We start from the raw sequence: 15,122 nt of genomic DNA on the forward strand, positions 1-15,122 counted from the left end.
CACCGTGTCTGCGTGGGTTTCCTCCAGGGGATCCGGTTTCCTCCCACAGTCCAAAGAAGTGCAGGTTAGGTGAATTGGCCATGCTAAATTGCCCATAGTGTTAGGTGGATTAGTCAGGGATAAATGTAGGGGAATGGGTCTGGGTGGGTTGCTCTTCGGAGGGTCAGTGTGGACTTGTTGGGCCGAAGAGCCAGTTTCTGCACTGTAGGGAATCTAATCTAATCTAATCAGACCATTTCATTGGCTTATTTTTTTCTTGTGGCACTTATTCATATAAAATACTGCTATTGCAAAGCAAGCAAAGCAGTTTTAGTCCTGTCACTATCAGTTTGCCAAAATATGTTTATCCTTCCAACACTTCAACAGAGATTGCAAAGTTTGTCTTTACTGATTGCTCTGTGTAAATGAAGGGCAGGGTGGAGAGGATAAGTGTCCTACAATGAGGGACAGAGATGGAGAAGGTGGGTTTCTTACAGTGATGCATAGGGCTAGAGCTGGTGAATGTCCTACTGTGAGAAACAGGTCTGGGTAAGGGGAGTGTCCTACAGTGAGGGACTGGGCTAAAGAGGGTGAATGTCCTACAGTGAGGGACTGGGCTGAGGAGGGTGAATGTCCTACAGTGAGGGACTGGGCTGAAGAGGGTGAATGTCCTTCAGTGAGGGACTGGGCTGAAGAGGGTGAATGTCCTACAGTGAGGGACTGGGCTGAAGAGGGTGAATGTCCTACAGTGAGGGACTGGGCTGAAGAGGGTGAATGTCCTTCAGTGAGGGACTGGGCTGAAGAGGGTGAATGTCCTACAGTGAGGGACTGGGCTGAAGAGGGTGAATGTCCTTCAGTGATAGACGGAGCCTGAATAGGTAAGTATTCTACAGTGATGGACACAGCCTGAGTGAGTGTGTTCTACACTGAAGGACAGAGTTTAAGTGGGTGGGTGTCCTACAGTGAGGGACTGGACTGGAGAAGGATAGTGTCCTGCACTGAGGGCAAAGCCCAAGTGGGAGCATTCAACAGAGATGGAGAAGCATGTATCAGATCATAGAATCCATACAGTGTGGAAACAGGCCATTTGGCCCAACAAATCCACACTGACCCTCTGAAGACTATTCCATCCAAACCCATTCCCCTACCCTATTATTTTACATTTCCCCTGACTAATGCACATAATCTACACATCCCTGAACACTATGAGCAATTTGGCATGACCAATTCACCTAACCTGCACATCTTTAGACTGTGGGAGGAAATTGGAGCACCTGGAGGAAGACCATACAGACACAGGGAGAATGTACAAACTCCACACAATCATCCAAGGCTAGAATCGAGCCCAGGACCGTGGCACTGTGAGGCGGCAGTGCTAACCACTGCCGCCCTATAAATTGAACTGAAGCATTAGTTTTTTATTTTCACATTTTGCCAGTTTTGGCTTCAAATGTAACATGATTTGAAATCATGTTTCCTAAATTATAGTATAAGTAACATATATAATTGCAACACTAGAATATATGTGAGGGGAGGAAATGTGCATCTCCTTTATAACCTCTGACTCACCATGTGTAATTCTTACTTACAAGCAGGAAGTGTCAGACTGACATTGGGAGACCATGTTTTAACATGCTGTGTGCTACTTTTAAGCAAGATGTGTTCACAATAGCAATTGAATTATTTTTGTCACATCTGCCTCAAGGAAAGATTTTGCCTCAATTTGGTGTCTCCTCTTTGGGATTTATTGGAATAGGTACGGGATGGAGTTCTTTGGAGCTGCATATTTGATCTCTAGCAAGTAGCAGTGCAATATTTTGTTATCATAGAATCCCTACATTGTAGAAACAGGCCATTTGGCCCAACAAATCTACATTGACCCTTCGAAGAGTTACCCACCCAGACCCATTCCCCTACCCTGTTACTCTACATTTACCCCAGACTAATGCACCTAATCTACACATCCTGAACGCTATGAGCAATTTAAAATGACAGTTCCCCAACCTGTACATCTTTTGGATTGTGGGAGGAAACTAGAACACCAAGAGAAAACCCATGCAGACATGGGGAGAATGTGCAAACTCCTGAGGATGGAATCGAACCCAGGTCCCTGGCACTATGAGGCAGCAGTGCTAACCAGTGAGTCACGATGCCGTCCTTACCTGTATCTGTATTTCAGTAAAGTTTTATAGAGAAAATGAAAAACTTGCATAGTAGTGATGTGGGATAAATGTTGGTTAGGACACTGGGGAGGACTCCTTGCTGTTCTTTGAATAATTGCAGTGCATTTTATTTCTATCTGAGGTGGACCTCAGATTAACTTGCAAGTCTGGCATCTCTTTTATGCAGCAATACATAAGTACATGAGTGTATATCAGGACAGCAGTGACGCATGAGCTTGGATTGGTTATGTGCTGAAGTGGAGTAGGATTCACCTGTGTGCCTAAATCTAATGTTATAATTGATTGGCAGGCATTTATCAGAGTGCGGGATCTCCGCTACCTGGAGCTTATCAGCAGCATTGAGGTAAGGAAATTACTTTGTGAATCATTTTAATGTTCTTATAATTATTATCATATCATATATTGAATGGATTTAGCAATTTGAAAACACAGGTACTTTTTTTTGCGTTTTCATAGTTGAATTTGATGTGGTTTAACTTCACCATGAACCTGCTTAAAGTTCAAAACAGTGGTCGATCTGGACTTGAGGCTGGAATAGCAGGATTCTTCTTGCAGGTTATAGTCTCACATTGACCTAAATCTTTCATTCTAGGTGGGGATCCTTATTTTCAAGCCAGATCAGCCAAAAGGTTACATACTTCCTAACTTTGATTTTTTTTTTGGACTGTTCTGATGGAAAATTGTGCAGAAATTGCACAGCACAGAAATCATCCTAGAGGACAGCAGAGAGAACATTGGTAAAGACATATCCACTTTTTATGGCTGTAGCTGCCATAGTAAAGAGTATAAATGGCCAGAACATCTTTGAGAAACAACAAAGAGAAGGGTTAGTGTGTAGGGCATTATGACTAAGTGAGCAGGGATGAATCAACTCCCTTCTTTTTAATACCCTTGGTAGACCATAGCATAGTTTTCATTTCTTTTCAGTATACTAATGTGCTTTTCTTTTCAGCATATTACACTTCAATTAAAACATTCACAAGTTCAAAATTAAGGAGCAAATTATAAGGTTTTCTTGAATGAAAGAAAGAGGAGCTTACTAACCTCTCCAAACAAAATGAATAAAACGTGACATTAAACATATGCAAAAACAGATATAAATTTAAGAAGTGGATAGTGTCTAGTACAAAATAAAAGAATATTCAGTTTAAAAGTCCCTGAGCTGGTACGTTTTAATCTGAGACCACAGCTATTTTCTCATGGCTTGTGGGTGTTGATGGCTAGGGCAGCATCTGTTGTCTGTGCCTATTTGCCCTTGAGAAAGTGATGGTAAGCTGCTTTCTTGAATCTCAGGGGTTTTCAGGGGAATCTGTGAATATGGTATTCCCATGTATCTGCTGCCCACATCCTTTTAGATGGAAATGTCCATGGGTTTAGAAGGTGCTGTCTGAGGATCTTTGCTAATTTCTGCAGTGCAGCTTGTCGATAATACAGACTGCTGCTACAGAGCATCGGTGGTGGAGGGAGTGTATGCTTGTGGATATGAACCACACACTGCAAGTTCACACATAAGCACCCCAATTTAACTGAGAATTTCTTAAATTTTCTGTGACCCTGACTTGTGCCTTGTAATGTTGGACACTCCTGACTTGTGCCTTGTAGATGTTGGACAGTCTTTGGAGAGTCAGGAGGTGAACTACTTACTACTTGTTTAATCAATGTCTTATATTCTCAGCAGTAGCAAAATTTGTAGATATATTCCTTGGAAAATTGATGTTCTCCAGATTGTTTTGTTACTGGGTGAGATAAAAGGGACCAAGTCCCACTGTTACTTATCCTTTCTGCCAATGCAGCTGCTTGAAATATAGGTAATTTGTTTATTCATGTGTCTGACACAATTGATTTTCCAAGCTGAATAATTTGCAGGCAAATCTTTCATCCCAATATGTGAATTTACCTGTCAAGGTGTAACTCAAGCAGGAGTTACAGATCTGAGTTTCTATGCCTTTTGATAACCAGGTTAATTTTGGCACAGCCTGATTCTTGTTTCTTAATGGTTCCATAAGCTGGTTCAGCTTGTGGTTAGCTGATTGCTGCAGCCCTTTTGCCAGTGTTTTCTCCTTTCTGGTTGGGGATGTGGGGAGCGTGTTGGTGGAGTAGGTCCAGTGGGGGTGTCAAAGGATCAGTTATATAGTTACGCAGGAATTAGACATGAGTTTTACCTGTCCAATGTTTCCTCATCAATTATCCTGATAAATAAGTTGGAACCTTCTGAAGTCTAACTCGGAGTTGGAGACAGATTGTTATTCGACCATCAATATGCTGTGTTACCTATCCTGGAAAGGGTACAGACCATTTTACAGGAAAGAGAAGGACCGGCAGTCACAGTCCATTGGAAGGAAGATTGGAGAGGCTAGAGTTTAAGAAGCAAGTTAAAAAGCAGAACCTCAGAGCTTACTCCCAGTGCCACAAGCCAGGCATAGAAGGATATTGCAAGGTTATACATAGCTAGAGACATCCTGCAATGGAAGAGCTCAAGAGTCCTGGGTTATTAGATTTCGGCTGAAAATGTGTTGCTGGAAAAACGCAGCAGGTCAGGCAGCATCCAAGGAGCAGGAGAATCGATGTTTCGGGCATGAGCCTGAAGAAGGGCTCATGCCTGAAACGTCGATTCTCCTGCTCCTTGGATGCTGCCTGACCTGCTGCGTTTTTCCAGCAACACATTTTCAGCTCTGATCTCCAGCATCTGCAGTCCTCACTTTCTCCTTATTAGACTACGGGGAAATTAACTAGTCTTATGGGAGAAAATTTAAATTAATTTGATAGAAGTTTGAGCACCAAAGTATAATGTTAAAAAAATAGAAACAGGCTGCATAGAGAACTGAGTGATAATTAATTAAGTGGGGTCACAGAAAATTTAAGAAATTCTCAGTTAAATTGGGGTGCTTATGTGTGAACTTGCAGTGTGTGGTTCAGAAGATTGATTGATTAAGTGCCGTCAACTTGCAGTGGTGTCTCCAGGTATCTGCTGCTCTGTCCTTCTCTAGGTGGAAGGTGATCATATGTTTGGAAGATGCTGTTGAATGAACCTTGGTGAATCTTGTGGGTGATGCAACTGTGCATCGTTGCTGAAAGGAGTGAATGCTGAAAGTGGTGTCCGAATGCCAATGAAGCATTGTCCTGGATGGTATTGAGTTTCTTATGTTCGAGGTGTGGAGAGTTTTCCATCACACTCCTGATTTATGCCATATATATAGTTGACAGGCCTAAGGTAAACAGGAGATGAGCTACTCATCGTAGGATTCCCAACATCTGGCTTACTGTTGTACTCACAGCATTTACATGGCTATTCCAATTCAATTTCTAGTCAGTTGGTATCCCCAGAATGTTGATAGTGGTGAATTCATCAATGATAATGCCATTGAATGGCAATGAGCAAAGGTTCAATCTCTCTTTCTGGAAATGGATATTGCCTGGAACTTCCATGGTGCAACTATGAATTGCCACTTATTAGCCCAAACCTGGATATTGACCAGATCTTGCCGCATTCGTGCATGCCATTAATGTCAAGGTAAAGCAGCCAACTCATTGATGTTTGCCCCCATTTTAAGGTGTTTTGTTGGCCTGCCTTTGGAAAGTTTGCAACAATCCAGCTGATGACATTCAGAATTCATAATTTCTTATGCTAAGGAGATGCATTTTGGATTATGTTGGCATTGTTCCATGAAAGCCAGCTTTGAGAAACATGAAAAGCTTGGGCATCCACTTACCAGAGTGATTGATCCTACTAAACCGGAGGATATCTCCTGTCAGCCCAAATCTCTTCTGTTCCCTTTCAATTATACAATTAACTCAGTGCAAAATGTGTTGAATAATTTCTATCTGTGTTTGAATTTATTACTAATTGAATTATTTCCTTAACAGGAGCGTAAGAAGCATGGTGAAAATGACAATGAGCTGTTCCTCGCAGATGTTCATGCCTACCAAGCCAAGTTCCATGAGGCAGCTAAGCTGTACAAGAAGACTGGAAATAATAGTCGTGCCTTAAATATGTATACTGACCTATGCATGTTTGATTATGCCAAGGTACTATCTTGCTAATAATCTTTAGGATGGTTTTAAACTTCAGTTCTTGTAGTTTCAAGTTTTAACATGCACCAACATCGATAGAGCATGGTGAGAGCAGTTTTTTTGCCTACTTTGCACTTCTTTGAATGTAGCTCTAAACTTATGGCTGGCCTTTTTATTTGTGCATTAGGATCTTGTCACCATCTCAGACATTCTTAAATGGCATAAGCAAAAAAGCATTTAGCCTGCTTTCCAACAAAAACATATATATATATTTTGAAAAGCCACATATCAAAAGCCCTAAAAGAGTAACTTGATTTTGATAACAGCATAGTACTGCTGATGCTGGAGGTCTGAAATAAAACAGAGTTTTGGAGAATTTCAGTATGTCTGGCAGTTTGTGGAGAGAGGAACTGGATTAACATTTCGAGCCCAATATGACTCTTCTTCGGAAGGACAATAATGTAGGTCTCAAAATGTTAGCTCTGTTTCTCTCCCCAACGATGCTGTTAGACCAGCTGAGTTTGTCCAGCATTTTCTGTTGTTGTAATTTGATTTTAATCTTCTCTGCTAAGTCAACATTCTGGTATGAATGCATGAGCAGTTTAAACAACTGGAGAGGAGGAGGGTGGAGCATGACATGACGTGCCATAATACCAATCACTAACTTTGAACACCAGAGTGCATACTTTGGAACAGTGTGACGCTGGCACCTTCCCTAGATGTGATACATTCCTGTTCTCTGTTGTACAGGGCTGAGTCTTGGTAACACCTTACAGGAAGTGAAATAAAATTTTGCATGTTTTATAGTCACTAAAAGCTTCATTATTAGACAACAGTGAATTTGGGTTAAGTATATTGATGATTCTGGTTCTAAATGAGCACCATGAGAAGCCTTGAGTTCAAGTCCTATTATAGTAAGTTATGAAATTTAATTCCACAAGATTGGCACCGAAAGCAAAATGACCATGAAAGCTTCTGAATTGTGACGACCCAGATGACTTGTCCATATTCTTCAGTGAAGGGAATTGATACCTTTTCCGGTTCTACAGAAACCATTTATACTACTTATTTAAATCATAATGATCTTAAGGCAATAAAAGGAGGCAATTGATATGACCTTGGCACTGTCATCAATGTCCCACCAAATCAAAAGGAAAAATATTAGCAAATTAGGTAATATAGAAAATACTGAAAAGTCAGCAGTGTGGCAATATCTGTGGAAAGAGAAACAGAGTTAACGTTTCGAGTCCGGTATGACTTCTGAAGAATTAAAGGTGTTTGTTTAATATATTTTTGACAGAGTCCGAGAAGAGCAATAGAGCAAATGGCGTAGAAGCCCAGTGCAAAGGACATAGGGGGTTGTTAATAGTGAAGAAAGAAAAGAGATGTGAAATGTAATCATAGAATGCCTAGAGTGTGGAAACAGGCCCTTCGGTCCAACAAGTCTATACTAACCCTCTGAAGCGTAACCCACCCAGACCCGTTCCCCTACCCTATTATTTTACATTTCCCCTGAATAATGCACCTAACCTGCATCCCTGAACACTGTGGACAATTTAGTATGGCCAATTCACCTAACCTGCATAACTTTAGACTGTGGGAAGAAACCGGAGCACTCGGAGAAACCCATGCAGACATGGGGAGAATGTGTAGTCACCCGAGGCTGCAGTCTAGCCCGGGTTCCTGCACTATGAAGCAGCAGTGCTAACCACTGGTGTGAATGAGTGTAAGTTAAGATGTGAAAGGAGGAAAGAATTGGCGGCACGGTGGCTCAGTGGTTAGCACTGCTGCCTCACAGCACCAGGGTCCCAGGTTCGATTCCAGCCTTGGGTGACTGTCTGTGTGGAGTTTGCACATTCTCCCACAGTCCAAAGCTGTGCAGGTCAGGTGAATTGGCCATGCTAAATTGCTCATAGTCAGAGGCAAATGGGTCTGGGTGGGTTACTCTTTGGAGGGTCGGTGTGGACTTGGGCCGAAGGGCCTGTTTCCACGCTGTAGGGGATCTAATCTAATTTTAAAAATTAATAAGTGTAAAGTAAACACATTGCAAGATTGCGGAGTTGGTGGTAGAGAATCTAAGAAAAATGGAGAACAGGCATAATGTGGCTAGTTTCTGAAGTTGTTGAATTCAATATTGAAACTTCAAGGCTAAAAATGCCTCAGTGCAAAATTAAATGTTGTTCCTTGAGCTTACATTATGCTTCATTGAAACATTGTAGCAGGACGAGGACAGAAATGTTAGCATGAGAGCAAGGTGGTTTATTGAAATAGAAAACACCTGGGAGGTCAGGATTATTCTTACAGACAGAGTGGGGGTACTCTGCAAAAGTAGTCATCCAGTCTGTATTTGATCTCGCCAATGTGAAGGAGACCATGTTGTGAATAGCAAATACATTGGACTAGCTTGGAAGAAGTACAAGCAAAATGCTGCTTCACGTGGGTTTGATACCTTGGACGGTGAGGAGGGAGGAGGTGAAGTGTTACACCTTATATGGGAGGATGCTGTTGGGCAGCATGAAGTGTTCAGAGTGATGGAGAAGTGGACCAAGGTACAGTCCATGTGAAATGCTTACAGTGGAGGGCAGGGGAAGATATATTTAATGGTAGCATCCTGCTGGAGGTGGTGGAAGTGGTGGAGGATGATCCTTTGAATGCAGAGACTTGTGAGGTCGAAAGTAAGGCTGAGACAGATCCTATCATTGTTCTAGCAAGGAGGGGAAGGGGTGATGGTGGAAGTACTTGAATCCCCAGTTGAGGAAAAAGACACTGATATTGGAGGCAGCCCGGTGGAAGTGGCATCTTTGGATCAAATGCGACAGAGATGAGGAAATTGGAATGGAATCCTTGGAGGAAGCAGGGAGTGAGGAGGTGTAATCAAAATAACTTTGAGTGTCAGTGGGCTTATATTGGATATCGTTGGGATGTCCTCTACACTCAAATAGAAACCGTGAAGTCAAGGAAGAGAAGCAATATGTCAGAGATGAACCAGAAGTAGGTGCAATTAAATAATTTAGATCAAATTAATAGCTTGTTAAAGGAAGCCAGATTATTTTATACAAGAACCCTCTTGTCTGGTTGGAGTTAAAAATGTACTGTATATGAATGGTTTACATTTAACTTATCTTTTCCAGATCTTTATCAGAGGAAATATTAATGATCCATTTTATCATAATTTCCTCAGGATTTCCTTGGCTCAGGTGATCCCAAGGATACAAAGATGTTGATTACTAAACAAGCAGACTGGGCCAGGAATATCAATGAACCAAAAGCAGCTGCAGAAATGTACCTGTCTGCAGGGGAGCATCTAAAAGCAATTGAGATCATCGGGGACCATGGTTGGGTTGATATGTAAGTCTGTGACATGGATTTAAATAGCCATTTGTGTACTTGAAAGTAAAGGAAAGAGATTGCTGGATTCCTTGTTTTCCTTCCTTAAAATGCAGCTACATAATATTAGCAATGTTGCAGCATGCACTACTTTTATGTTCCCGGCTGGTGTAATTATTGGACAAATCAGATCCCAGGCAGAGACCTGGCTTGATGGATCATATTGGTTTAGTTTTAGTGAAGTGGTCACATGCTGACACGTTAGTATAGATGTAGATGCTATAGATTTCGCTTTAACAATAAAACAGAACTTTATTACAAAAAGAATGAAATTAAACTAGAATAATCCCAACAATCTGCTCATAATACAAAGATCTTGAACCCATATGGGCCCACAGTTCACAAGTTCAAGTTCTAAATTAGGGTAAGGTGAATATTGATGGAATTAGACAGGAGCTGACAGGGGTTGATTGGAGTAGTTTGTTTGCAGGCAAAGGGACTTCTGGCAAGTGGGAGGACTTTAAAAGTGAGATAGCTAGAGTTCAAGGTCTATATGTTCCTGTGAGGGTGAAGGATAATGTTGGTAGGAATAGAGAACCCTGGATGACAAGTGAAATTGAGGCTTTGACCAGAAAAAAGGAGGCAGCATAGCTCAGGTACAGGCAGCTGGGATCAAGGGAATCCCTGGAGCTATACAGGGAATACAGGAGTTTACTGAAGAAGGAAATCAGGAGGGCAAAAAGGGGGCATGAGATAGCCTTGGCTGAGAATATTAGGGTGAATTCAAAGAGGTACTTCCAGTATATTAAAGGAAAAAAAAATTGGAGAGAAAATAGGGCCTGTTCAGGGACTAATGTGGACATGTATGTGTTGAACCTCACAAGATGGGCGAGGTTCTCAATGAATATTTGTTCTCTGCGTGAAGAGTTGGAGAAAGACATGAAGTTTTGGATATTTGGGGTAGTTAGTGATGATATCTTGATGACAGTCCATATCACAGTGAGGAGGTGTGGGATGTATTATAATATATGACGGTGGATAAATCTCCTGGTCCTGACCAGATATATCCAAGAATGCTGCAAGAGGCTCGAGAAGAAATTAGAGAAGAACTGACTGATATTTTTGAATCATCATTAGCCGTGCATGAGGTCTTGGAAAACTGGAGGGTAGCAAATGTTGTTTCGTTATTCAAGAAGGGCTGCAAAGAAAAGCCTTGGAACTATAGACCAGTAAGCCTAACATCTGTGATAGGTAAGTTACTTGAGAAGAAGCTGAGATAAAATAAACATGCATTTGGAAAGACAAGGTTTGATTAGGAGTCAGCATGGCTTTGTGAATGGGCAATCATGCCTCACAAATTTATTAGCGATCTTTGATGAAGTGACCAGGGATATTGATCAGAGCAGAGCATAATCTATATGGATTTCAGTAAGGCCTTTGATAAGATTCCACATGGTAGGCTACTCTAGACGGTTAGATGGCATGGAATTCAGGGGGAGTTGGCAAATTGGATACACAATTAGCTTGATAGTAGGAAGCAGAGGGTATTCGTGGAAGGATGCTTTTGGACTGGACGCCTGTGATTAGTGGAGTGCCTCAGGGTCAGTGCTGGACCCATTACTGTTTGTTATCTATATCAATGATTTGGATGAGAATGTGCAAGGTATGATTAGTAAGTTTGCTGATGACACTAAAATGGGTGGTATCGTGGACGGTGAGGAAGGTTAAAAGAAATTGCAGCAGAACCTTGACCAGCTGGGGAATTGGGCTGAGAAATGGCAAATGGAGTTTTATATAGATAAGTGTGAGGTCTTGCATTTTGGAAAGTCAAATCAATATAGGCTGGCACGGTGGCTCAGTGGTTAGCACTGTTGTTTCACAGCGCCAGGAGCCGGGTTCAATTCCAGCCTCAGGCGACTGTATATGTGGAGTTTGCACATTCTCCCTCCGCGTGGGTTTCGTCTGGGTGCTCTGGTTTCCTCCCACAGTCCAAAGATGTGCAGGTCAGGTGAATTGGCCATGTTAAGTTGCCTGTAATGTTGGATGCATTAGTCAGAGGAAAGTGGGTCTGGGTGGGTTACTCTTTGGAGGGTTGGTGTGGGCCAAAGGGCTTGTTTCCACACTGTAGGGAATCTAATTTAAGATAGGAGTTTCATGGTGAATGGTAGGGCCTTAAGGAGTGTAATGCAACAGTCGGATCTTGGAGTTCAGGTTCACACTTCTCTGAAAGTGGAGTCACAGATAGAAGGCTTTTGGCACACTGGCCTTCATCAGTCAGGGCAGTCAGTATAGAAGTTGGGACGTTATGTTGCATAGGGTGTTGGTGAGGCTGCACTTGGAGTATTGTGTTCAGCTTGGTCACCTTGTTATAGGAAGGATGTAATTAAACTGGAAAAAGTGCAGAAGAGATTTACAAGGGTGTTGCGTGGACTCAATGATCTGAGTTGTAGGGAGAGGTTGGACAAGCCAGGATTGTTTTCTTCAGAGCATAGCAGACCGAGGGTGGATATTTTAGAGGTGTATAAGATCATGAGACACATGGATAGGGTGAATGCACTCAGTCTTTTTCTCACAGTTGGGATTTCGACGACTAGAGGGCATCAGTTTAAGGTTAGGGGGGAAAGAATAAAAGGGAAACTAAGGGGCAACATTTTTATACAGAGGGTGGCATGCATATGGAATGAGCTGCCATGAAAATGGTTGAGGTGAGTACATTAACAACATTTAAAAGGCATTTGGACAAATACATGGATAGGAAAGGATATGGACATGGAGGTCCTGGGCCTCCTTCACCGCTGCTCCCTCACCACCTGGAGGAAGAACGCCTCATCTTCCGCCTCGGAACACATCAACCCCAGGGCATCAATGTGGACTTCAACTTCCCCCACCTCACCCCAGTCCCAAACGTCCAGCTCAGCACTGTCCCCATGACCTGTCCTACCTGCCTATCTTCTTTTCCACCTATCCACTCCACCCTCCTCCCTGACCTATCACCTTCATCCCCTCCCCCACTCACCTATTGTACTCTATGTTACATTCTCCCCACCGCCACCTTCCTCTCATTTATCTCTCCACCCTTCAAGCACTCTGCCTGTATTCCTGATGAAAGGCTTTTGCCCGAAACGTCGATTTTACTGCTCCTCGGATGCTGCCTGAACTGCTGTGCTTTTTCAGCACCACTGATCCAGAATCTAGTTTCCAGCATCTGCAGTCATTGTTTTTACCTTTTTTACTTAGAAGGATATGGGCTAAGTGCAGGGAAATGGGGTTAGCATGGACAGACATTTTGGTCAGCATGGACCAGTTTGGGCTAAAGGGCCCGTCTCCGTACTATAGACTGTATGACTCTGAGTATAATCCCATTAACCCTAGCATGCTCCTTTATAAATTGAAAAGAAACAAAGCAGCGTTTGTGTAGAAAAGCCACTGGTAAGTTCCTAAAATGCCACCTATAGTTCAGTCCCCAAATCACCACTTATATAATACTTAAACCATTACCCCTACATTTAACACCTTGGTTTAGTCACTTGGTGCTTCAATTATTAAACTAGAAGTTTGATAGCTTCCTCCTGGAGCTATCAAATACCAGAGCTTCAAGGTACTTAGCTTAAATAAGTTGGTGGGACGGCTGGTTTGCCATTTTGTGATGCTAACAATGTGGATTCAGTTTCCACATTGGTTAGGACTACTATGAAAGAGCCTCCTTCTCAGCCTCTCCCCTTGCCTCTGTGGTGATCCTCGAGTTAATTCCCCACCAGTCATCTCTCTAATGAGAGGGCAGTCATGTGATCTGATAGGACTACAGCAACTTTACTATGTTCTATTAAAGCCTTAATTCACTGGTCCCTTGTATTCCAGTAATGTATTCAGTCACTGGTGCTACCCTTTTCCATTAATATCATATGAATGCAATTGTATGAACAATCGGTCATTGACCTAGGTACTAGAAGTGCCAAAGCCACATCCTTGTTAATTGACTTTGTAAAGTCTATCTCACTAATACCTGAGGATGTGCACCAAAACTGACTTTGACCACCAATTAATACAGACACATCCCCTGATTAAGCAACCAACCAATACAGATACACCCCCTGACTAAGCCATCAACCAATGCAGACACACACACTGACCAAAAAAATCGAACACAGATATATGCTGATCATAACACAAACCATCACCAAATTGCACACTAACCTAAGCATGAAACAATACGAAGAATGGATTAAATCATGAAAGAACGTATACATTTCTGTTTCTATATTTGCAACAAAACTCTATTGAACTTTTAATGAGCAGCTTTTGTTTTCCTTATACAGGTTAATTGATGTAGCTCGCAAATTAGACAAAGCTGAGCGGGAACCCCTATCAAGGTGTGCCTATTTTTTAAAGAAGCTTCAGCATCCTGGATACGCAGCAGAGACATATATGAAAATGGGAGACCTTGAGGCCCAGGTCCTGCTGCATGTGGAGACCAGGCACTGGGAAGAGGTGAGGATGTTTACTATCTGCTCTTACTGAGAAGTAATGGTTTGAAAAAGTGCAACCTTGACATAATAGCAACCCCAGGAAAGGTTTATGTACCATAGATGGTTATAGATGATATAACTTGCCAGATTTTTATAGAACTAGCAAGTAATAAATATGATCACTGTCTACAGAAAGCTCAGCACTGACTGGGTTTGTATGTAGTGAAGAGAGATAACAGCATTCGCAAGATGTTAGGAATTATGTAGTATTAAGAAAATTGAAAAGTTGTGAAAGCATCGGTGCAGACTTGTACTAGTTCTGCAAGGTTTTGACCCATAAAGTGAAACTGCCCATAGGTTTGGTCTGCATCAGGCAGTTGGTGCAAGGAATTGAAATATCACCTAAATGTCATTCCAACGCCTAAGTTCAGGAACTTTGGGGGAAATATTGTTCTAGTCATATGATGTAGCAACACTGTAAATGTATTTCAGAAAGATTTACTCTGTTCAGTATTTCTAGTGAAATCATAAGTATGTTTAGATTAGATTCCCTACAGTGTGCAAACAGGCCCTTCAGCCCAACCAGTCCACACCGCCCCTCTGAAGAGCAACCCACCCAGATCCACTTCCTGCTGACTAATGCACCTATCACTATGGGCAATTTAGCATGGCCTATTCACCTGACCGGCACATCTTTGGACTATGGGAGGAAACCGGAGCACCCGGAGGAAACCCACGCAGACATAGGGAGAATGTGCAAGCTCCACACAGACAGTCACCCGAGGCTGGAATCGAACCTGGGACCCTGGTGCTGTGAGGCAGCAGTGCTAACCACTGTACTGCCCTAAAGAAATAAATATTCACAGGAACGTTTCATAGGATCAATTACAGTGTAGCTACTGACAGTTTTCCCCAGAGCAATGTTTTCCATATTTTTGGGACACTGACTGAGTTCTCCACCTTTGTTTATTTTGCTCAGCATCTAGGTCAGGTGTCAGAATTTGTTCCTTCCATTAATTGGGGACAATTTATGTCTGTGCTATAGTTCTGTTTACACCCTATCTCAGAATCCTCCTTGCTTATTTATTCTCATGCCTTTCCCATTTACACCAAGCGACTAATTGGGTTGGCGTCTGTGATGGACAACGTCTGATTA

The 15,122-nt window shown here is 42.2% G+C and overlaps 1 protein-coding gene across 1 annotated transcript in view; it reads left to right on the plus strand.

Annotated features, from left to right (window-relative positions):
- The window catches only part of ift122 (intraflagellar transport 122 homolog (Chlamydomonas)), a 139,841-nt gene that overhangs the window by 87,205 nt on the left and 37,514 nt on the right, over positions 1–15,122 (plus strand). The window contains exons 16-19 of the mRNA XM_043708443.2: positions 2,452–2,505; positions 6,027–6,188; positions 9,355–9,521; positions 13,817–13,988. Coding sequence (XP_043564378.1) covers positions 2,452–2,505; positions 6,027–6,188; positions 9,355–9,521; positions 13,817–13,988 — 555 coding nt within the window. The remainder of the gene's footprint in view (positions 1–2,451; positions 2,506–6,026; positions 6,189–9,354; positions 9,522–13,816; positions 13,989–15,122) is intronic.

Source organism: Chiloscyllium plagiosum, unplaced genomic scaffold (assembly GCF_037043375.1).
Source record: "Chiloscyllium plagiosum isolate Xiang-an unplaced genomic scaffold, Cpla_swu_hap1 HiC_scaffold_14, whole genome shotgun sequence".
Classification (NCBI taxonomy): Eukaryota; Metazoa; Chordata; class Chondrichthyes; order Orectolobiformes; family Hemiscylliidae; genus Chiloscyllium; species Chiloscyllium plagiosum.